General features: G+C 45.2%; 2 protein-coding genes across 4 annotated transcripts; one reads left to right on the top strand and one right to left on the bottom strand.

Annotated features, from left to right (window-relative positions):
* The first annotated feature begins 426 nt into the window (after nt 1-426).
* On the top strand, nt 427-10232 carry LOC146686899 (uncharacterized). Of its 3 annotated transcripts, XR_014916568.1 has the most exons (4): nt 427-816; nt 1832-2128; nt 3785-6559; nt 7073-10232. XR_014916568.1 is itself a non-coding variant. In XM_085440105.1 (3 exons), exons 1-3 carry the CDS (start codon nt 690-692, stop codon nt 5086-5088), a joined length of 1728 nt encoding a protein of 575 aa, XP_085296231.1. In that variant the 5' UTR covers nt 427-689; the 3' UTR covers nt 5089-10232. The 3 variants fall into 3 exon arrangements, 2 of the variants coding, with proteins under 2 accessions (XP_085296231.1, XP_085296232.1); XM_085440105.1 differs by having other exon boundaries at nt 3785-10232; XM_085440106.1 differs by lacking the exon at nt 1832-2128 and having other exon boundaries at nt 428-816; nt 3785-10232.
* On the bottom strand, nt 9233-23146 carry LOC146686898 (CYFIP-related Rac1 interactor B-like). Its single transcript, XM_085440141.1, has 11 exons — nt 22821-23146; nt 15553-15626; nt 14890-15011; nt 13416-13521; nt 12865-13001; nt 12692-12769; nt 12334-12450; nt 11733-11812; nt 11520-11646; nt 11271-11341; nt 9233-11186 (listed from the first exon to the last, which is right to left on the bottom strand). Exons 2-11 carry the CDS (start codon nt 15623-15625, stop codon nt 11117-11119), a joined length of 981 nt encoding a protein of 326 aa, XP_085296267.1. The 5' UTR covers nt 15626; nt 22821-23146; the 3' UTR covers nt 9233-11116.
* Nucleotides 23147-24151: the final 1005 nt, after the last annotated feature.

Genomic DNA, 24151 nt, shown 5'->3' with positions numbered 1-24151 from the left:
CTTCACCTCTCTGTCCATTGCTTTGAATATTTGACCCCAGGAATTTAAACTCATCCACCTTTACTAGCTCTGATCCTTACAGCTTCACCGTTGCACTCGTCTCCCTCTCATTGACACACATCTTACGTCTGCTGTCTGTAAAAGAAAGGAAGAGAGCTCCTTTTCCATCAGGAGACCAGCTATCAAACAGATGGACAGACACCAGAGGAGGACACAGAGACTGGGGAACCAGCTGAGAAGTTTTAATCTATGAAACCAGCCTGAGAATTCTAAAAAACCAAAGTCATGTAATAACTATACGGCGCCAACTGGCAGTCCACAGTATAACTCCTCCTAACTCCTCCTCAACATCCCACAACAGTTCCATAAACGGAGCTTTTATATTTGGTTTGAAATCATAACATTTGAACACATATATACATACAGATATAACATCTGTGTTTAGTGTAAAGCTGCTGCTGGGATTTTATTTCTAACACCGAGCAGTTGGGACTTCTGCACCCTGCGGGGAAAAGAGCGGAACCAAAGTCCGACAGTATCACCGTCGGAACCTCAGAGTGTGACATCTGCCGGATGTAAACAATGAAAGCGTTAGCATCTAGCGTTAGCTCGAAGACCTGAGAACTAAAAACAGGAAAATGTTTCCGTGTTTGTATCTCTGATGGAATATTTCAGCTGTTGAAGTAGAAATGTCCTCTCCTGAGTGTGCGACAGAGTTTAAGAAGGAGAGGATAACGGAAACCGCAGAGGGAGAGCTGGATGAGCGCAGACTGCTGGACATCACCTGGAAACCCGACATAAAGCCGCACAGCACAGGTGAGTCTCACATGAAGCTGACTCATTCTCATCACAGCTCTGCGTTGGATTAAAGTCCAGGAAAACAGATACAAAAGCCATGAGCTCATCTCACAGAGGTGACGACACTGTCAGGGGAAAGTGATGTCAGCTGGACAAAGACAGCCGTGACAGCATGAATGTTTTTAGCAGTCTGTCTGATGTCATTCATTGTTGTTTGTCTGTGTGACGCGTGTTTATGTTTGCTTCAGTCAGGATCTGTTCAGTCAGAGAAACAGTCCCTGTGAGCCGGAACTTAAATTTCAGCTCTGCGGCTTTATTCGTTTATTATTGTCCACGACTGTCCGCGTACACATGCGCAGTCAGAGCTCGATGGAGCGGAACAGGAACACGTGATGTTTTCATACAGCATGGAAATGTTATTGGAAGGAGGAGGCGGGTTACAAAGCAGCTTGCAGAGAAAGCAGCAAACCTTTACCATTTAAAGGCTTCAGTTCTGGCTCGTTGCAGCTGAAGTCATCACATGTTTAGAACAGTTTCTGCTCAACCATCTCGCTGCCTTAAAAACGTTTGATACGAAGTTTGAACACCGAAAATAATTACTGGAAAATCTTTATTTTTGGTTTTGTTTTGTTTTTCCACCCACTGTCAGGCCCTTTGTCCACACAAACATGAATATTCCGCTCACACTGGTGTGGTTCACAGCCAAGTGTGAAGCCACGTCGCTCAGGTCGCGGCTCTCGGCGTGCAGCGCCCTCTCCTGGTCAGGGAGCCACAGCATTTTCTCAATCGAGACCTGCTCTATTTTATTTTGCTTCTTTGTTTTTTCTGTGTAACTGAAATCTGTTCTTTTGTCTAATTTTGAGACATTTAGCTTTGTCGTATTTTTTCCAGTTATTACTGTTACTCGTTGCCTTCTACAACAAAGACATTTTCCATCGTTTATTCGAAGTGTTAGTACATAAAATAAGAAATTGCTTTTATAATTATTTTAGATTAATTTATTACATTTTTAAAAATATTGTTGTGCCTCCAGACGTCTCACAGCAGCATGTCTGTAAGGAGGAGGAGGAGGTTCTCCCTGAGCAGCAGCTCTGTGACCAGGAGAGGAGCTCCAGTGTGGGCCAGGAGGAACCAGAAGCTCCACAGATTAAAGAGGAACAGGAGGAACTGTGCAGCAGTCAGCAGGGAGAGCAGCTGGGATTGGAGGAGGAGACAGATACCTTCACACTGGTTTTGGAAAAAAATACCATGCAGTGTGAGGGAGACATCAGACATCAGTGCAGACCGTTGGATGTCATCTGGAAACCTGAAATCAAGTTACACAGAATAGGTGTGTGAAGCTGAGGTGGTCCTAATGAAGCGAGTGTGTCTTACATGTGTAGGAGCACAGGGTGAGGAGTACGAACTAAGGCTACGTCCACACGGCAGGTCTTAATGCTCAATTCCGATTTTTAAATCAAATCTGATTTTTCTGTCTGCTTGTTCAAACTACAAATAAAATGCGACAGCAAACGCGCTCTAGTGTGAACGCTCAAAGCAGCCGCATGCGCAAAAGAAGACGTCACACACAACGCGCTCTGTTTACACCCAGAGTAAACAGTATTGTTTGACTGATGGCCCTTAATATTACGTTTCCCAATTTTGCTTTAAGTCATAAAGTTGTTGTGTTATTTACATTTGGCCTAATAATGATCCTTATTGCTGTTTCAGAGGAGCGCTGCTTCAAAGGATAGCTGCAGATTTCTGTCACAATCTGCAGATTATACAGAACAAAGAAAATGTTCACGTTTCTCCAACGTTGTCTTCCCAACAGTTTCACTGGATGGACAGGAAGTGTTCACGATGTCTGTGTGATGCTTCTTCTGCCTCATAAACAACAGATTCTATCACGACAGTGAAAAAAATGTGTGATGATGATTTTATGACAACATAGAAAATTCATTTCTATCCTTACTGATGATCTGAGTCAAAGCAGGAATCAACTGTCACAAAGTGCCAGCAGCATCATTACAGTGTAACAATGGTGACACAGCTTTATCTGCAGTGATGCAGCACAATATCAGCAGAGGCTGTTTTCAATGGAAATATTTAAGTAAAAGTATAAAATAAGTGCATAAAGCTTCAGTTTCACAGTAACTAAAGTACCTTAACCTTTGTGACTCCACAGAGCTTCACTGTTGTCACACAATCAAACTGAAACTGATTTTCCAAGCAGATGTTGGGTCGAGCGAGCGCTCCAGCGACGCTCGGTGGAGCCGCTTCTTGCTGCTCTCTGCGGCATGTCTGCGCTTGTGGCCGATGTTGGGAAGGGAAGACAGGGAATGTAAATACAGGATGATATGTCTGTGTCACTGATATGGTGACAGTTATCACACCAAAACCTGTACCGATATTATTTAATGGTGCAGGCAAAGCTGCGTCGGCCTGTTCTAATAACAGACCTCAGTGTGAGGAGCTGAGACAGGACAAAGTAACCAGACTGTAAATAACAGGAAACACTTTCACATTAAAAATAAATAAGCCAGTGATGGAAACACGCGTTCTATGTTTTTAGCCTAATGTTTGGGTCTCTGTACACTGAGGTGTCCAGTTTATCAGTACGTGCATCAGCAGACAGCTGAAGCCAGCGTCTCACTGCGCTAACAGCTGGCTCAAGTTAGCGCGTCTCTGATTTTAACGTTTATGAAAAGATAAATGTTTTTATGATGTTACAAAACTCCTCAGGAAGTTGCAAGGAAGAATGATTCAAGGAGGTTAAATTAGGGCAAAACAAAATATTTTTATTAATACCTGGAAAAAAGACCCTAAACTACTCCATGTACAAAAGGGCTCTCCTCACCCTGAGCTGAAGGACTCTGTCAGCCTTCAGCAGCTGTTTCTCAGGTGCATCCAAATAATCTGACATTTCATCTCTAATCACAATTAGATTCTAGAATATTTTTACTTTTCCTGTAATCACACTACAAACCTTTCTGTGTCCCTCCAGACGTCTCACAGCAGTACGTCTGTAAAGAGGAGGAGGAGGAGGTTCTCCCTGAGCAGCAGCTCTGTGACCAGGAGAGGAGCTCCAGTGTGGAGCAGGAGGAACCAGAACCTCCACAGATTAAAGAGGAGCAGGAGGAACTGTGCAGCAGTCAGCAGGGAGAGCAGCTGGGACTGAAGGAGGAGACGGATACCTTCATGGTGACTCTTACTTACGGTGAAAGCGACCACAGTGAATCAGAACCAATCAGTGAGCAGCTCCTCTCTCACAGCTCTCAAGAAACTGAGAGCCGAGATCGGGAAGGGAGCGGGAATGTTGAGTCAGGAAAGAGTATCAAGCTAAGAGGGAAGAAACAGTTCAGAAACAGAGGTCACAGTGATGTGGATAACTGCAACACTGTTGCAGGTAAAAAGCCAGTAAAATGCGCTTTCTGCGGAAAGGTTTTCAAACACAAGTCGCAGATGGAGCGACATCACAGGATCCACACGGGCGAGAGGCCGTACTCCTGCACAACGTGTGGGAAAGGGTTCAGCCAAAGCAGCAATCTGACCGTCCACATGAGAACGCACACCGGCGAGAAGCCGTACTCCTGCAAAACTTGCGGGAAACATTTCACCTGCAGCTACAGTTTGTTGGTCCACATGAGAATCCACACAGGTGAGAAGCCGTATTCCTGCGAGGCGTGCGGGAAGCATTTCAACAGTAGCTTCAACCTCAAAGTCCACACGAACACCCACGCGGGCGAGAGGCCGTATTCCTGCAAACTGTGCGAGAAAACCTTCAGTCAGCCGAGTAACCTGAACGTCCACATGAGAACTCACACAGGTGAGAAGCCGTGCCTTTGCAACACCTGTGGGAAAAGATTCACAGACTTATCGGCGCTGAAAAACCACATGACCGTCCACACAGGGGAGAAACTTTATACCTGCCAAACCTGTGGGAAAAGTCTCAGCTCTAGGAAAGGCCTGATGGTCCACATAAGAACCCACACAGGTGAGAGGCCGTACGTCTGCAACACCTGCGGGAAAAGGTTTACCGAACTGACGGCGCTGAAGAAGCACGTGATGATCCACACGGGCGAGAAGCCGTACATCTGTAACACCTGTGGAAAAGGTTTCATCCAGAACATCCATTTGCTGTATCACATGCGGACACACACAGGTGAGAAGCCTTACTCCTGCAGCACCTGCGAGAAACGATTTAAAGACCCATCCAAGCTGAAAATTCACACAAGGACTCACAGAGGTCGGAAACAAAGCCCGGAAGCACCTGTGGGGGAGAATTACCCGGCAGACCAGGCCCGATAAACGTCTGGATTTAAACATCTGTTTGTGATGTGTGAGCTCGCCGTCACACAGAGAGCATCGGAAACTGTACAGCAGGCGTGTGTGAGATATCCCACAGTAAGGCTGCTGTGAGCCTCTGTTATTCTGTTACCTGTGTTTATTCCACTGTTTAGGTTATTTTGCTGTGTACTGTAGCTTTGCCTGTTAGGAGTCACCACATTTCAGTCTCCGTCACCTGCATGTTCTTGGCTCCTCCCACCTGACAGGCCCACCTTTAACATTGTTGGGGTCGTTACTCCAAAAATCCAGTATGCTGTCTGCACGTCCTCGCTTATTTAAAAGTCCCTGAAGAAAGTCGCACTTTACATCATTGCTGCATTACTTAGAGACACCTGTGGTGCAAGCAGCGCTGTATCTGTATGTGATACCACACCTCCAGTTTCTCCACAGAGACACATTTCAGCTCCTGTCTCCGTCCATCAGCGCGCTCGGAGCAAACGGCCCACCTGCTGCTGACGTGACACCGCTGCTGCTCACTAATCTTCACTCTTCTTTCCCAGAACTTCTTCTGTGGTCACCTTTATTCCTTGGTGCTTCCTGCGGCTCTGCTCCATGTCATCAATATGCTTTATAAGTTTATTAGATCTCACCACAGCGTGCGGCCTGCAGTGAACGCTCAGCACTTAGAAGCCGTGGCATTCATGCAGAACGTCTTCATGTTTCCTGGGAACGTTTAAAATTTGAAGGTTTTTATAAGAGATTTGTTTCAGTGTTTGAGATCAGTGCATGACTTTAGCTGCAAGGAGTAAATGTCTGAATGTTTAATTCAAATATACAATTTAAACATTTTATTAAACTATTAAACTGTTTGGTGCAAGTGAAGTAATGTTTGTCGCTATAGTTACAGCATTCTCCTCCCTCCACACGGAGCAAAATTAACGAGTTGTGTTTGAGAAAAAAAACTTTTAATCAGGAGCAGGTTCGACCATGACTGTAGATAACATGGACGACGCAACAGCTCCCCAGAAATGAAGCCAAAACGTCTCTATCGCCCCCTGGTGTCTGGCTGCAGTATAGGTCATAAACCCCGCCTACTCCATGTTAGCGGATGGGACTGGGGTCAGACTAAAATAGATTAATTCCCCTTAGATAATTTTTTTTCCAAAGTTTCTTTCTTTTGTTTTCAATAGTTCTCATCACGCTGATTGATGTCCGAGGGGTCTCCTTTCCCATGAGTTTGATTCTAATTCCTACCGCCATTGTGTTAAATTGGGGTGAAACATCATCATAACAGCTTTGACTGACAGCTGCAGTCACGGAGAAACTTGCGTATCTCTGTTCGCGAATAGCAGATAGAGCGTAGGCTCTGCGAGGAGGGCCAGAGTTTACGCTACGAAAACACGACCCAGTGTTTTAACCTGACAGCCTGAGGTGTTCTTCAGTAAACTGGACTACCCGACAGAAGGACCCGAGGCCCTGCTGCACCTTTTCGGTAAGTTAAACGTGTTTGTAAGCTAATGCGTAACTACTGTCCTTAGCTCGGTCCTGAGACCTAGCTAAGATGAGCACTCGGCTGTCAGGGTTCGTTTAGCTAATCTGTGCAGGTGAATGAATTTACCCTGACTAAAGAAATCAAGCTGCTCAGTCACTAATTATCATTACTATACTTTTATTACAAGTATTATACTGTAAAAGCAACAGGCTGCATCCTGCTACAGCTCCTGTGCAGAGCTGAATATTAAATATGTGCAAACAACAGCATGTTTTCAGTCTCTTGCCACATCTGTAAAGACAGTAACAATTTTTTAAAAGCTTGTACTTCAGTAGCTCCTCATTACTCAGGAACTATGGATTAAAGTACTGTAGTGTACTGTAATACTGAAAAAATGTAAGAGAAGAGCTTCAGATCCTGAGTGTGTGAGGACAGAAGAATCAGCTTTATTTCAATTTTGAGAGATAAACTTTATATCTGAGTTGGATGGTTCTGTTGTCTTTGTGATTACAGGAGCTGCCCTCAGATTCAGACCTCAGCACCACCAGTGACAGCAGACAGATCATCCAACATGTTCACGTGTTAACTGCAAAATGAACTGATGGAAACAGTGCAAAGGTTAAAGTACCACACTGTTTTATTGATAAAGTTAAAGACAAAAAAACAAAAGGATTACTCACCCCTGTAACTGTGTCACTGTATATCAGCATTAACAGGACCTCAGTTTGGTGTTTCAGAGAGCTGCTGATCTCAGACCTGCACAGCTTCTGTTTTAAACACTTCATGTACTCAGCTGCATGAAGAGCACGTTTGAGTTTCTCTGACACAATTAAATAAAACCTGATGAAGGTCAAAGGTCGTCACTTGTATGTTGAACTACAAACTTGTGATCTGGAATTCTTTCAGTGTTTTGCAGATAGTGTTATTTACCATAAAGTGATTCAGAGAGGATCATGTGTTTTTAAATATACAACTTTCTACAGGACTGAATATAATATCTTTATGTAAAAGTCCGGAGCCTCTGGGGAGTATCTGAGTATTTATAACATTACACAAACCAAAGGTCCCCATCACAGTGTTCATGAATCTATGAATCATGTATCTATGAAGCGCCTTGAGGCGACTTATGTTGTGATTTGGCGCTATATGAATAAAATTGAATTGAATTGAATGAAATGCTGGGTTTATCCATCTCGTGGGGCGGGCCTACGGAGGAGTGCTGAAGATTTCCCTGTGAGGGAGCTGCTGGTGAAGATCAGCAGCAGCCGTTCTTCTCTGCGTGAGTAGCTTAATGTTGTTCGTGTGTAATTTACGTTGAGTAGGCTAACCACGTTATTACATTAATGCATGTAAGGTGAACTAGCAAACACCGTGGTAGTTACATGCAGCTGTTTTCTTGTTTGATGGCAGATACTCCCTTCACCCTGCCCAAAAAGGCTAAAATGACCAAAGAAGAAGAGGGAAACAGCTAAACATGAGAGCTCTCATGTTTAACACACACTTTATCCATAAACAGAGGTTTTTGGATAAAGTGTGTGGTTTTTTTTCCATTGTTTAAGCACTGCTTCCAGCCAAGAGTGATGCCATATATCCCCTATAGCTGCAGAAAAGGCTAACATTGTTATCTTTTTACAAAAAAACCAGCTGAACATGAGGTTTTTGGACCAATTTTGTGTTCTCCATTCTTTAAGCACCGGTTTGAGCACCGTTTAAGCACCGGCACCGTTTCAAAAGTACCGGTTTGGTACTGGTATCAGATAAAACCTAAACGATACCCATCCCTAGTAAAAACCAAGGAGGAACCTACCCGGGGGATTAATAAAGTTTTATTTTATCTAATTTACTCTAATAACTTTAATCTCAGCCAAACCGGTTTACTCACGAATAAATAAAACACTGAAAAAAGCCCAACAATAACATTTTTAGGTTGTCTAAGTGACTTATATATTACGTTTAACCTGAGTAGCGAAAGTCCACGGTGATCTGAAAATGATGTGCCGGGAGTTGTGCCGTTCTCGAGCTCTCGGCTCGCTATCGAGCTGGTGGGTAACAGACGTCTCCGAAAACGTCGAAGCACTTATGCAAATATGCGAAATCTTGATAAACCGAGCAGATATTTCAAGTTTACACGCCCACGTTCTCGCCTGAAAATATGTTAAAAGTTTATTTTGTTACCCAGAAAGATTAGTATGAGTAATTTTAAAACTTAGTAGAGGCCGCCATTGTTGGAAACTGGAGTTTGGCTGGGCTGCGCTATGAATTCTGGGATATGGTGGGCCACGAAGGACACACCCGACCCATCCTTCAAATTTGGGGAAAAGGAGGACGCATTTGTCGGCTGCATTCGGAGGAATGCAGCCTTCGGCACGTCGCTGTGAAGTAATCTGTCTACAAATGCGTCCTCAGGAGGACGCAGCCCATGAATTTGGACACGAGCTTTTGGCTTCATTTTTGCACAATGGGAGGAGGCGGTGTCGCGTCGTCCATCTTTTATACAGTCATTGGTCCCGACTTTAGAAGGACGTCGTCATCCAGCGAACACAAAGGTCAAACCTGCTGCTTAGTGCGCCCCCCCTGTGGTCTGATGAGTGACGCTGAAACCTTTGATTAGTTAACTGCTGTGTGGACGCTCCCACTCAGGACTTGATGATGACATGAGAGACAGACGCATCATTCTTAAAAATGTAAAAAGTTTATTTTGCCAACACAGACATCATTTCAAACACTTAATGCCATACAGTCCCTGAAACGGCAGCGCTAACATACAAAGCAAAACAAGAAGCTCAAAGTTTCCAGTCAGCCGGCCCAAAGTAAAGTCCTCCTCGGTTTCCCTCGTACCTCATCCTCCTCATCATCATCATCACAGTGGTTCTTTGGTTGGCCGATACCCGCTCTCAGCCCCTCCCCTCCCCCCGACAGTTTTGTGTTAGAGGATTTCAAACCTCAACAATGTTTCAGTCTAAGCTTAACAAATGAAAGATAAATTGAGCTGAGTGTAAAGAACATACATGAAACCACAGAGAACTATTTGAAACGGTGTGTTTGGTTAAACCAGGGGACCAAATGAGGAATTAAAGCTTTTCCACCAAAGAAACTTCAACGTACCATCAAATAATTAGAACAACTCAGCACAGTCATAAAACAAGAAAACGAGAACACTGAAAAGGCCTCAGATTTACCATCAGGCTGAAACATCTCAGCTCGATGAAACTCTTCTGTAATGTTTGAGATGGCTAAACCAGTTTTGGCTGTGACGTTTTGCACCGCTGACCTCACCTCACTGCAGACATCAACAAACTACATTTCATTAAAGTTAAGAAATAAAAGTGTGAGTTGTGCAGAGCAGGACTCCACACACGGCCGTGGTGACGGGTTGGTTTTCCTGCCTGTTGGTTTGGTTTGATAAAGATTTTGGAAACAACAGCAGCAGCGGTTCAAGACCCTAAAAACATACTAATGCTCATTTTATAAATGTGAGGGGGAAAAACATTCTCAGAAGAGGACAATAAAATCTGCCTCTCCAGGAGTTTCAGATGGTTTCCATAATGTTTGGATCTTGTTCCGCTGGTGTGAGAGGACTGGTGGAGAAAATAGATCCTCAAAATAACCACAGAGGGTTTTTTTTTTCTTTGAGGAACGACAGCCGAGGAGTTCGATCAGATAAAAGCTGTCTTGGGTTCTTAAAAAAAATTGTGATGGAAAAGAGGCCAAAGTGGTGATTGAACCACCAAAACACTTAAACAGATGGACGCTGACTGATCTGTGCTGCTTTGAAGGCGACCGACTCGCATTCACGTCACTGAGCGTTACAGACGACCTGCTGAGCGCTCGCTCCGCAGGCTTGGAGATTTTAGTCGTGTGGTCGACTTTTTTAAGCCCTCTGACATCAAACTGCTGCGACCTCACTTTTGATTGTTTCTGTTTTATGAATGAGACCCAATCAGCTGCAGGCAGACCTCCAGGTTTTCCATGCGTCTGAAATTTTACCCACATGGCTGTCCATCATCATCATCATCGCCACTGGTGAACTTTCCTGTTTACTTCTGTTTCCTGCATTTACAACGTGAAGTCTAAAAGGCCAGAGTGACACTCTGTTCACTGGCTTTTCTTACTTTCCTAGCTTCTTTGTAAACTTTGCTAGTGACAGAGGTTTGGATGCGACATCATCATCAGGATGCTTTTAGGCTGGAACAAACACCTCCACCAGAGGGCGCCGATATGTTTTCTGCATGTGTGACTTTCTGTAAATTTGCAATAACCAGCAAAAGAGATTTAAGACATTAAGTCAGCTGTACTACTGCTAATGCCCACCAGGTGGCCTGTAAACCACACATGACGTGAATGCGAGTCGAGTTCATATTTAACCAATTGTTCTTGGTTTATGTCCTTTTTTCCCTTTTTTTAAAAAAAATTCTTAACAACAAAAACAGCTTTTTTTCAAAATGACAGTTTAAAACAATAATCACAGAAATATTAGATAAAGGTTTGTTCAGTAGTTCTTTTGAAATTCGGACCAAACACTGTGACCTCCCTGCAGCCTTCCAGTTTCATGTCGGGTTAATTTTGCTGCAGCATGTTTTTGATCTGCTTGGAGGTAGTCTCATCGTTCAGATGTTTGGTCGTGTACCTGCAGGGGTGAAAGGGTGGAGCTCGTTTAAAGCCTGTTTGGCTGTGCTGGTGGTTTCGATGTGTTTGTGCGGCGAGTACACACCTGAGAGCGTTCAGTAAACCCTCCACGCTGCTGGGCGGCTGCTCCTTCAGCACTCGGATGCACCCTTTCATCTGAAAAGCACCAAAAACCAAACGTTGATTGATCCCTGCAGACACAGGCTGAGGTTTCATGCTCAGCAGATTCGTGGGAAACGACAACGGGGGTGATTTTCTTAAACTGTGAGGAGATCATTGCAGAAGTGTGCAGGGTTATTTGTAAAATTTAAAAAAGTTATGTGTGCTAACTTACATCTATATTGGAGGTCTTAACGAAGGCTCCAGCTGGGTGAACGTGGTCGTACAGGATGATGACGCCGACCATCACGCGGAGGCAGAATAACACGGTCTCCTCGCTCGCAAAGCGACTGCGATACTCCCTGCGCACAAACACACACAGTCATGAATCTGCTTCATGACAGAGAAACGGTGATCGTGGTGTGTTCAGGGACACGTCAGGACTTACGGTGTGTCCAGCATCACTTTACACACGCTGGCCATCGTGCTCAGGCAGTCTGTCGTGTTTTCGATCGGCACCTCCGGATGCTGAGCAACAAAAATCAGAATCAGTTTATCAAACTGTGTTTTCACAGTCGGTGCTGAGGCTGCCCTCTGCTGGTGGGTTATAAAAACAAAAACCAGCATACAGTTCTGTGTATTAAAAAAACTGCAAATAAAAAAGTCCTGAAGTACACAGACTGAATCTCATACTGAGCCTCTGCAGCTTTATTCTTCTGTTTTAGCTCCTCAGCCTTTAAGCCAGCTTTCACCTGATTGGCCGGCTGTTTGAACTGTTGTAGGTGGGTGGAGGCCTCAGTATGCACTCTCACCATATGACATCATGCAGATGAACTGTGTTGGGAGCAGTTTGCAGCTCGTACACAGACCTCGTTATTAGAGACTGAGATCATGTGTAATGTGAGCATCCAGGAACAGGAGACTCAGACAGGAAGTAGAGAAAAGTTCCCTCAGGTAACATTTCAGGGCGGTACTGAAGGATGTAAAAAACCTCCAGCAGTGAAGACATAGAAACCCTGAATCAGAAGTGAAAGTGTGCAGGAACTTACATCTGAGACAAACTTCGACGTGGCGTCGCTTAGCGTCTTCAGCATCGGCGTGGCGCTGGCGTAAAACAGAGACATCCGATTGGCCAGCTCGTTGTTGACTTCACTGCCTGCTTCAGACTGAAAAATTGGCAGTTTGTAAGTTTATAAAGTGAATTTAAATCAATGTAGACGTGAGATTTGTAAGTTTGCAGAGACCTGTGAGGTGAAGCTTCTGTTCTCTGAGACATTTACAGCCTGGGCTGCAGCCATCTTTTATATACAGGCCGTCATTTTACAGCATTCATGTGGTTTTTTATTCTCGTTCAATCATTGCGACATATTTTAGATTTTCAGATGCATTTTGGAGCTGTTTGCTTACAGACAGGTTGTTGATTCGCATGCGGCTGATGGTGCGACGGTAGTAGCTGAAGTCATTCTGAATGGCGGGGTTGGTCATCTGGAGCAATCAGAAAAGGAGATGAAGAACATGAAGAGGAGGATGAGCAGTGAATAACAGAGACGAAGAGCAGAGGAGGAGGAGGGGGAGCGGACCTTGAGCTCGTCGAAGCGTAGCGTGAAGTGCAGGATGTGGGCGAACTGCCGGGCCAGAGCCTGCTTCTGCTCCAGGTGCTGAGTGGGAGTGGAGCTGGAGCTGGTGAGGACGTCCAGGAGACACTGCAGGCTGGTCTCTGTGGGACGCGGTAGAAAGCACCTCTTTGATCAGGCCGAACAGTGTGAACGTTAGCTGCTAACATCCCTGAAACGTTTCTGCATCTGTGTGTGTGTGTGTGTGTGCGTGCGTGTGTGCGTGCGTGTGTGTGTGCGTGCGTGTGTGCGTGCGTGCGTGTGTGTGTGCGTGAGTGTGTGTGTGTGTGCGTGCGTGCGTGCGTGCGTGAGTGTGTGTGTGCGTGCGTGAGTGTGTGTGTGTGTGTGTGTGTGGTTATGAAACCAAATACATACAGAGGAGCAGCACAAACAGAAAAAGGTTATTAAAGAAGGTTATGCTTCTTCCTGCTCCTTTTGAACATTGTTATTTATTTATGTTTGTTTTGTTTCTAATATTCAAACGTGCTGAAGCTGAAGCAGCCGTCTGTGGTTCTTACCGAGCTTCTGGGAGAACTCATAGAAGGTTTTGAGTTTTATAACCAGAGGAACGACAGCAGACCAGGCCTTCTCCTGCACGCCCTCCACACTGGGATTCTGGATCGCCTGCACACACACACACACACACACACACACACTGTTGTTATTGTTCTTTCCTGCACGTTTCTCTGCTTTTTCACGTTGGCTGTGACCCAATCAGCTGCTTCCTGTGTCACTGTTTGACAGGGAGCGGCTGTTTGCTGCAGTGATCGCCCTCTGGTGGACGGCTCTCGCCACTTCCTGCTGACGGCGTTTACATTTATGGCTCAGCGAGTGAAAAGCACGCTCGCACTGAAACATTTGTTCCTGTTTTCTCTCGGATCGCTGACAGCACAGTCTGGCTCATGAACGCAGAAACATTTTTCTTAATCATTACCTGAAATTACTCCGCGGCTTCCTTTGTGTGGTTTTCATTCCTTTTACTTTTTAAACTTTCATTCTCATACTACAGACAGTTTTACAAAGATGTAAACAATAAAAACTGAACCTCCTGAAGCGGCGTCTTCTCATTGCTTTGTTTATGACTGTTTCCTGAATCTGATCAAATTACTTTGATGTTTGTGGTCGCTTTCATCATGTGACCTGTACAGATCAATCTGCTTTATCAGAGGAAAGTCGAACTCAGAGTAGAGACCTCATCTTCCTCATAATCATCATATTTATAACTTGTATTCTCATAATTCAAATATCACAGATTCTCGGGCAGATCTGCGTCTGCCATCATCAAAGTTTGCTTTTATTGATCCTCCTCACACTGAAACATCTTTACACAGATCTGCATTTATCGACCTCTGTGACTCGTCACTGCATCCACCCTGTAAACAGTCGACTATCAAGGATGAAAATACCAAACTAAGACTGTTCACGATCTTTTTCCTGCTGGAAAGTTAAAGAGCTCCAGCAGAGGGTGCGTTTACGTCCCGACGTCAGCAACTTTTATTTTGGAACTTTGTTCATGGAAGACTGGATCTGATAAAAATCTCAAACCCAGACTGCAGCCCGAGTTTGTTTTTCCTCCTCTGTTGAAGCTTCGGTGACGAGAAACAAAAAGCTGGCGTGTCCACGGTGGCGTGAGGAACCGGAGCGCTCGAAGAGCGACCCGTACAGGCCAGCGGCGAAGCCGTAAACGCTTCATGGAGTCTGCACGCAGATTATTTTGGATGCATGTGAGATCACGGCGATATCCACAGGAAGTGGAAATCACACCAAATCTAAAAAGAGGTTTTGATGCCTGTGTGCTCCGAGCTCTCGCTCTTTCACCTGATATGCTTTTGCATCACGTTTCTTCTCACTGCTGGAAGTGAGAAATCTTTTTTCCTGCACGATAACAGGAAGAACACTGACGCCGTTTCCTGTGACATCACTCTCACGCACAGCGCTGTAATCATAACGGCCCGCGCACACGCATGTCTTCGTCTGTGTGCTCAGTCTCACCTGTCGTATCTCCTCTCCTGCCCCTTTGTACGACTGCAGGTCCTCCAGGATGACCTGAGCCTCCGTCAGTACCTGGTTCACCTTCTCCCACACGTCCGTCTCCGACTGTGAGGGCTGAGCGTCTGAAACACAAGATCAGGGTCAAAGGTCGAACTGTCTCAGGTGGACAGCTTATTTGAATGTTTCCTGACGTCACAGATCTGCACATGTGCGTCAGACTGTGGCGTTTAACCTGTTTACTAACCCAACCCGTTAACAAGAACTCGTTAATAAGATTTTTATGTGTAAAAACATGTAATAGGAACATTTTTGTTGAACTTTGGCCTGAAAACAAAAAGCAGCACGTTGTTAATGTTGGTGACCACAAACCCAGACGGGGCAGTGAAACGCTGCATCAGCAACAACGAGCTTTGATTCTGAAACACAGTCACACAAATCACTGAGCTTTTCTACACAGTCTGAATCCTTTCACTGAAGCCCCCCCACACCCACACCCACCCACCCGGTGACATAAAGAAACTCGAAAGCTTCATGTTGACAAAGACTTTCTGTATTTACTGTTTACTAAGTGAAAGGTGAGCTTAAAGAAAAGGTCTGAACAGCCTGACGTGAACACAGGTCTGTGTGTGTGTGTGTGTGTGTGTGTGTGTGTGTGTGTCTCACTCTCAAAGTCCAGGAAGAAGTTTCCACCGTTGTTGTCGATGTCTCTGGTTAATACCTTGATCAGGTTCCCCATGCTGTAAAAACAATCACGGCGTCAGCGAACAGATTCGGAGCTGCACACGTGCGATTCAAAGAGATGCAGCCGTGCTGCAGCATGATGAAACATTCAAACCGACACACTGAAGTATTCAAACACAACGACACAGGTATCGATGCATCACTGAGATTCTTTTCAAACCAGCGCACAGCTCAGTCTGTAACATGCTGGTAAGATCTTTAGCTTCATTTTCCATTTGGTGGCAAAGGAAGAAGAAGAGGTCAAAGCTACTGGATGCTGTGCTTCAAAAGTAAGTTTAAGAGTCCTACACCCTTTAACGTGAAACACTGACGATACCTGATCCAAGCCAGGATATTGGTTCATGTTTCACATTTCCACCTGTGGTTTTTCTGTGTTTGCAGGCCTGCGTTTCCTCAGTGCGTCGAGAGTTTCACGTTCTGTCTCTCAGACTCGGAGAGGAGCCCTCCGAACTCTGTCACACCCAATCTGGGATGAATCAGAGCTTCCATTATGAAACTGCTGGAGTTCTGGTGCAGCGTGTCCCTACCAGCTTGGCTTTATTTCACAGTTTTGTAATTTATGGGGTGTTCCACAATATCTGTCAGAGCTTATGAAACCTCCAGTGTGGGGTAAGTAGAAAACTTAAGCACTGTTCAGCGGCTTTACCTGGAAACATAAACAGAAATCCTCCCGGCGTCTGAGAACTGACCCTTTAAATGGATCAGAGCTGCCTGAGTCACCAGATCAACACCAAACACAGAATGTGAGCACAGATTTAACAGTGTGAGATCAGGATTTCTTCACGTCTCTTAGATGTAGTGAGACTTTTAATTGCTTGGAAGAAACACCGGCAGAGAGCAGTGGGTGCATCTTCACCTGTTATCAGAGCTATCAGCTGGATGCTGCTACAGCCGCAGCCTTTACATGCAGCACTGAATAAGAAGACAGAACAGGATACGCGCGTTTCACGGTCAGAATAAAGACACGATGTGTTCGCACAATCGAAACCACTCACTGTGCGCACACTCACTGTAACAGAGGTGAAAACACTGATTTCACAGTGAAAATTCAGCCTCACACATTAAACACTGATGTTCAGCAGACAGAGACGAGTCACAGAGGAAAACATGGCCGAACAAAAAGACGGTTAAATAAAGAAATGCAATTAAACCAGGAAACTGGTGAACCACTTCAGGTTGGGGTTAGCTAGAATTTTAGCCACATGCTAACCCTAAACCAAGAAAATAGAGCTGGTTATTCTTCAGATGAGGAGTCAAACAGACACTTTGGCCTCTGATGTCAGATTCCCACTTGGTAGTATGGAGGGGTGAATGTGAACGTAGCCATAAACCTATACCTGGTGGATGCTAACAGGTCTGTGCTAAAAGGAGCAGCTATGAAGATTAGCATCGATGCAAACATTCAGCAAAAGATCACTCTGGATGTTTGAGTCCACCAGGACTGAAGTCTGAGTCCGGAACAACGATCTTTATCCAGAAGAAGAAGAACACATGGCCCGACCTCAGTTCAGTTCAGTTTTATTTATACAAATACCAAATCACAACAACAGTCGCATCAAGGAGAGGAGCTTTATACTGTAAGCTAGACCCTACACTAATAACTACAGAGAAAAACCCAACAATCATATGACCCCCTATGAGCAGCACTTTGGCGACAGTGGGAAGGAAAAACTCCCTTTTAACAGGAAGAAACCTCCGGCAGAACCAGGCTCAGGGAGGGGCGGGGCCATCTGCTGTGACCAGTTGGGGCAGGGCCGGTGTCCTGCAGGTTTTAGATCTCACCTTGGGTCAACACACCTGAATCACATGATTAGTTCGTTACCAGGCCTCTGGAGAACTTCAGGACATGGTGAGGAGCTAATTTAGCCATTTAAATCAGCTGTGTTGGATCAAGGACATCTAAAACCTGCAGGGACACCGGCCCTCGAGGCCTGGAGTTGCCCACTCCTGGGTTGGGCTGAGAGAAGGAAGACAGGATAAAGACCTCAACATCACGGAGCCAGTCTGGATTACTTAAAGCACAGGTGTCGAACTCCAGGCCTCGAGGGCCGGTGTCCTGCAGGTTTTAGATGTGGCCTTGATCCAACACAGCTGATTTAAATGCCTCCTCAACATGTCTTGAAGTTCTCCAGAGGCCTGGTAATGAACTAATCATTTGATTCAGGTGTGTTGACCCAGGATGAGCTCTAAACCCTGCATGACACCGGCCCTCGAGGCCTGGAGTTCGACACCCCTGACTTAAAGAGACACAAGGTCAGCTATAAACTGTATATAAAAGATGCCCATGCCCACTGTGATTGACTGATTTCAGAGTCCATGACATTAACAGTAATCAGCAGGTATCTGTGCGATGCACACGTGCAGTCTATGGATGCAGCCTGCTAACCAAGCTAGTTCACCTTAGCTTGACCCTCTCGTCCAAATATGGATACTCGGGGCTTCATTAAAACCACAGCAGCAGACAAAACATCACCGCTAAGGCTTCAAAATGTGAACTCCAACCAACAATGTGTAACGCCGGCCACATCCATCCTTTATTTACAGTCTCTCACTGAGACACAAGCTAACGTGGAGTGAAATCAGTTTTTACTCCACTGCTGCTGTTTAAAAAGAAGGACGTCACTTTGTTTGTTCACTATACATCAGTCAGAGACTCTGGGACACATTTTCTGTAATTTCAGTGTTTTTAACCGTCTCACATGTCTGACAGGCCCAGCTGACAGGCAGCATTCATGCTGAGCATTCAGATTTACTGCTGCTGATGTCACACCACATGTGAAACAAGCTGCAGGTTTTGGTTCTCTGTTCAGATGAACGACATCTGATGTTCTTGTCCAGGAGCGACAGCCTCACTGGCTGCTGGAGTTTTTAGTTTGAGTATCTGCAGAGCTGCTGCACGATTTCACTGCTGTTCCTAATAAAGTGTCTGGTGAGTGCATGTCTCCATTAGGTGGAAGTGGAACCTAAATTCTACCTGAGAGGAAACACAACAAACGGACAGTGGGTGACACAGAGTGGGTTTTACTGGAGAAACGGTGCGTTTGTGTGAAATCTGCTGCAGAGGAAACTGAAGCTTTCTGTCAGACTTTAAGTTTCAGCTGCAAACCAATTCAAACTGAAAGAAAACGTTTGCTTGCGTTGCGTTTGCGGGCTGCAAGCTGAACTGGAAGCAGCGCCTGCTTGTTGAAAACAGTCAAAAGAGGAAGTGATGAAGTCTCTGAAAGTTTGGCCTAAATTTAAAAACAGAGGAAGTAACGCAGACCGAGCAGCTCGGGTCAGGTAAGAAAGACACTGGGTGAAAATAAGAAGTCCAAGCTGCACCGATAACACATACCCAAACCAAAACATCTATTCTGAGTTCGACAGAAAACCTCTTAATGTTTCATCAAGCTCACATTTAGCTGCAGAGGAAGTTTCCACAGCGCTCACATGAAACTCTGAGCATTTACGTGAACTGCTCCTCTAATCCTTGGCGATTTCCTCTTTATCTGCGGCACAGCTTCAGTCGCTTAAAGCCTGCCCGTGTAGTAAATGGCCTGTATTTATATAGCGCTTTTCTAGTCCCTAAGGACCCCAAAGCGCTTTACATATCCAGTCATCCACCCATTCACACACTGGTGTGCAAAGTTCAAGTTCATTTCAGCACATTCTTGTAAACTTTCTCTGCAATCACCTCTTATTATAACACCTTTGAAGCCGTCTCCTGATCTACAAGTGTGACGGAGCACAAAGCAGCCGACACAGGAGAAAAACCTCACCTACACTGATGTGCTAAACCTCACATTCTCACTGAAGTCTTTCTGCAGAGTCCCAGCTGGTAAATGTACTGATCTGCTGACAGATAGACCAGAATAATACACGTGATACATTTATAAAAGTCTTTTCTTTATTTATCCTCAATCTGAGTCTGCTGCTCTGTTAATCTCTGAGAATATTCACAAGCTGTAAAGATATCCTCGATCATGTGTCGTGCTGTGCAGAAATAAATGAGATGTCAGAGTGTGAAGCTGCTTCTCTCTGCTTGGTGTCAAACTAAAGTTCCTCTTATGCTGAATGAACTGCGGCGGGTATCAGTGATTAAGTTGAATATAAAAACCAGTCAGACGTCCTGTTTTACTTCTTTAAAGTGCTAATAACGGAGTTTTCTGTTCGGTGTTTGGTCAGTTGGGAGCTAAGTGGGTGTTTAAAGCAGCTGAGCTAAAATTAACAAATCTTCCCCGCCATTAATAACTAACCCGCTGAAATGTGATGTTGTTTTAAGGAACATGTGGTTTGCAGAAAATTCTTTATGAGGAACCGTTCATCCCGACAGTTTGAAGCAGATTCGTTAGAAATGAGTGTGCGCTTCATTTTCCCCGCCAGGTCTTTACTTCAGACTCAGAGCAGGAAACTGAGCCTGTGATGTGGGGGAAACATCACTTTCTTTCAACCAACCACCAGCGCAGACGAGTCGCCGCCCAAACAAGCTGGACAGGGCGTTCTGAGTGTTGCATCCAACCAAATCTGATTAAGATCCTACACTCAGCAACACCGAAGCTCAGACTTGGTATTCTCTCAGTGCATTAACCTCACTGCAGTTACATTAGTGGTCAGATAATCTCACTAAAGCCTCCCACAACACAAACACAGTCCAGCAGTGAAGTTCAGGAACTCGGGTCAGCTGAGGTGAAGCTAAGTTTTGGTATCAGGCGGAAAAGTTTTAACATGAGAGTCTCACTGCTGGAGCCTCCAGTGGGCATTAGAGGAATTGCGGCACGTGGCACAGAAGAACCAGTCAACAAAAACAAAACTTGACATTAAGACGTTCCAAACTGACACGTTTCACAAAATTAGCAGCTTGACCCTGATGTAGACTTTGGTAATCCTGCACAGGTTTCAGGCTCCAAGTCTGTTTGGAGCAGGTGAATAAAGCTAACACGGGGCCAAAACAGCTCAAACTCTGAGAGAAACCTTTTCAGAGCATGTGGATGTGAACCACAAACAGCGAGACTGCTGGATGTTAGAGGATGGAGGAGTTATACAAGGATGGAGGCACAGAGGCTGTTTGTGCTGATGTGAGGACAGTCTGAGGCTCTGGTTTGGCCTGAGGTACCAAAAACACTCTTTTACAGATTTTACACATTTACCATCAGAGAAAAGCATCAAACCCTTGAATCCTGACATTCAACGAGTTAAACTGAGAAAATGTTTTTCTCCTGAAAGCTTCACGACTAATTTACACTGTGCTGATAGTACCACTGTACTCGAGTATATCACTGCCTGCATTTATCTGTCAGTTACTGTTTGCCAGCACGAAGCTCTGCCACCATCAGTCCGTGCAGCAGCCACACCGAGCTGTGATCACCTGTCGGTGACTCTCAGCTGACATGAAACACAGGAGAGCAGAAATATTCAGGCAGAAGAGAACGAAATGACGACGACTCAAATGTCGAAGCATTTGCAATAAAACGCATCTGAGGTCTCAAAGTTCAGCGTCGCTGTGCACCAACTTATTTTTGCTTGGTGGTGATTCTAATTATACTTAAGTGAAACAGCTCGAACTTCCTCCAAACTCTGCTGATGTGCACATAAACCAGATTGTTCTGGTTAAAAATGTAGTTGTTTGTGTTTGCTGCGTGAGATGTTCCTCCCTGCTGGAGATTTGATCCAACATTCACTGTGAGATGGCTTCATTTAAAACGACTCAGAAAACATCATCTTACCCGCTTAAAGCAGCCGAGTTACACCAGTTGGTTTATTCAGTGTGCAGAACTGAAGTGACGTTAAAAGATATCCCAAAATAAAAGAGCTCGGCTTCAGACTACTCTAGGTCGGCACATTTTATTTCAAAATGTGCCGACCTGTGAGTTACGTCGACTTAATGTAGAGAACAACGGCTAAAGAGCTCCGAGTTAAAGACTTTACACTAAATAAAGGCCGAGTTTGTGTCTCCTCCCAGGATTGAGCGGGACATCAGTCCGTGAGGTGAAGGTGTTAACCGCTGGACCGCAGAGGCACGACAAGTCATACAAATCATGTCTAAATATTAGACACTGGTATCAACTAATGCACTTCACATCACCTAAAACCAAACACTGAGAAGTTGGCTTTACTTAAAACATCAGTAATGTCAGCATCATTGAGTCATAGTTACTTATATTTACTTAAGTACTTAAGGGTCGAAAGTTACATCTGCTTAATATAGAATCAGTTAATATGACTTTCGTTTTTACAGCTAACGAAGAAACTCAAACACTGAATACAAGTAAACCTCAAACGTTTGTATATTTTAAGTTTAAAGCAGTTTATTAAACTTTATTTCAGGACATTTTCTAATAAAATAAACTCACTGCCTCAAAAACTGACTTAAGCTCACTTTTAGAGGTGCGAGTTAAACTAGCAGGTTAGTAAATTTAGGAGAACATAAGTTGAAGCTCATCAGCTGGGACACTTTACACAGATAAGAGAGTTTATATCGTTTCATAATCTGCAGCTGGTGTTTTGGTGAAGATCAGTGGATTGAACGTGTCTGCTGTTTGATGGTTGTCAGGTTTTACGCCCGTGTTTGATAAATGAAGCTCAAACACAGCTTTAAACAGTAAGAGTTTAACTGGATTCCATCAGGATCCATAAACAGTGATGTGCAGCTGACACGGAGCTGCTGTGCAGTAAACACGGAGTCGGCCATGATGATGCTGACAGTTTCACTCATCAGTGCGCGCTTCTCCTTTCTCCTCCGCACTTTCAGCGGAGACTCTGCTCCTCTTTCAGGGAGTCTCAGAGCTGTGAGCCCGCTTCAGGAGCTTCGTCTGCTGCGTCAAACTGTGATCACAGAGCTCCTCGCGCCGCCCGACAGTCGGGCTGACCGGAAGCAGCGCGTGCCAGCGGCTCCGGCTCTGTCTGCGTAAAAACGCGTAACCGAGCGGCTCGTTCCCCGCGGCACACACACGCCGCTTCGCCCGGAGCGCCACGGAGCTCCAGATTGGCGCTGAGGCGCATTTGAGCCGTGATCCGCGGACAGAGGCGCTGCGGCTGCAGGAAGAGGAACTTTTTACCCTGCGGAGTTTTTCTCGGAGTCTGCAGATTGCAGGACCTGACATGTCTGATCTGAGACCAGGATCCACCCAGAGCACTGGTCGCCCCCCTCCTCCCTGCAAATCCACCACCACCCTCCCTCTCCCCACAACACGGCCCCCCTCTGCCCTCCTCACCTTCACTGATAGCTGATCGATAGCTGCGGATCGATGCCGTGCGTCCGGGCTCCGGTGTGTCCGCGGTGGTCCAGGTGTCTCCCGGCGGTCCGCCTTCTCTACATGCTGCGCGAGTGTGAACCCGGAAAACAACCGCGCGGCACTCCGTTAACTATAAAAGGAGTGATTTCCTCAGGAGGAACTGAGCGAGCAGCCAATCAGCGAGCCGTGACGGCAGCAACTGCAGCTGCAACCTCACGGTCGACCGACGGAGGCAACCCGAGCTCCGGTGCAACTAAAACACAAAAGCAGAGCCTCGAGGCACGAGTCTGCGCACTGCTGCAGTCTCACAAACACCAGGCATCACCAGAAAGTAGCTCCACGGGTTTTATATCACAACCATCGTCACGGAGACGTCACAGCAGAGTTATAACAACTCCAGGCTGTCCGAAGAAATCATAAAAACATCGTTTCCGTCAGTCAGCCGCGTGTTTGTGTCTCTGCTGCGCACACGAAACACTCTGCATCCATCACTCCACAAAACTTATAAAACACACAGTAACTACAGACTCGTTTATGGCATCATGTGTTTTAATCTCTGTGCTCTGATTGGTAAATTCTTGGTCAGTATTTTATTATTTTATTCTATTTTATCTTATTTTATTCTATTGTTTTTCTTCATCTTTGCTGCTCTCAACTTTGAAATGTCCACTTCCCACGCGTGGGACTAATAAAGGTTTATCTTGTCTCAATAAGAAGTCTCATTTACAATATCACAGCTGTCCTGAATATAAGCAGGCAACAAGACGCTGATGCTGAAATCTGTCCACAAATTTCGACTGACTGTTCGGTGTGTTTGAATCTTTAATGTGTGTTCATAGCCTGACCACGGATCCACCAATCAGAGCATAAACAGATGAAACGTAAGAAAGAACACGTTACAAAAAGTCTAGAGGAACTATATAAGCGATAAGTTCACAGCGTGGAGGTCTTGGTTGGTGGTGTCTGTGTGGCCTGTTCCCCTCCCACACTGCAGAGACGTGCTTGTTAGCTCAGCTGGTGAGCTGTGCAGGGTGTAGCTCGCCTTCTGCCTGTGACAGCTGGGATGGACCGATGGACGCTACATGTCAAAAAGCTCCACAAGAATCTAAGTTCATCTTTAAATAGCACAACAAGGCACCGTGGGCGGTGTGGTGAAGCAACTTTTTCATAATATTCCATAAACTGTATTTGAAAACTATTCACTTGGTATGTTTTTGCAAATCAAAAGTTTGCAATTTGAATCATTTTCAACTGTAACGTCCGTTTTCTTTTCTTAACCACGATTCCAGTTCCAGGGTCACGATTAGCTG

This window comes from Copadichromis virginalis, linkage group LG18 (genome assembly GCF_057382275.1).
Source record: "Copadichromis virginalis isolate Kocher_CV1m ecotype Utaka linkage group LG18, C_Virginalis_male_GT1.1, whole genome shotgun sequence".
NCBI lineage: Eukaryota > Metazoa > Chordata > Actinopteri > Cichliformes > Cichlidae > Copadichromis > Copadichromis virginalis.
The sequence above is the reverse complement of the archived record's forward strand: the minus strand, read 5'-3'. Positions and strand labels throughout refer to the sequence as shown.

Bases quoted from the DNA above. Each gene is read 5' to 3' on its own strand.
- LOC146686898 (XM_085440141.1), bottom strand. From the start codon at position 15,625: ATGGGGAACCTGATCAAGGTATTAACCAGAGACATCGACAACAACGGT. The intron at 13,522-14,889 runs GTGAGACTGAGC...GTGTGTGTGCAG, and splicing joins CAGGAGAGGAGATACGACAG to GCGATCCAGAATCCCAGTGT. The intron at 11,342-11,519 runs GTAAGTTAGCAC...GGTGCTTTTCAG, and splicing joins TTAAGACCTCCAATATAGAT to ATGAAAGGGTGCATCCGAGT.
- LOC146686899 (XM_085440105.1), top strand. From the start codon at position 690: ATGTCCTCTCCTGAGTGTGCGACAGAGTTTAAGAAGGAGAGGATAACG. The intron at 817-1,831 runs GTGAGTCTCACA...TTGTGCCTCCAG, and splicing joins CATAAAGCCGCACAGCACAG to ACGTCTCACAGCAGCATGTC. The intron at 2,129-3,784 runs GTGTGTGAAGCT...GTGTCCCTCCAG, and splicing joins AATCAAGTTACACAGAATAG to ACGTCTCACAGCAGTACGTC.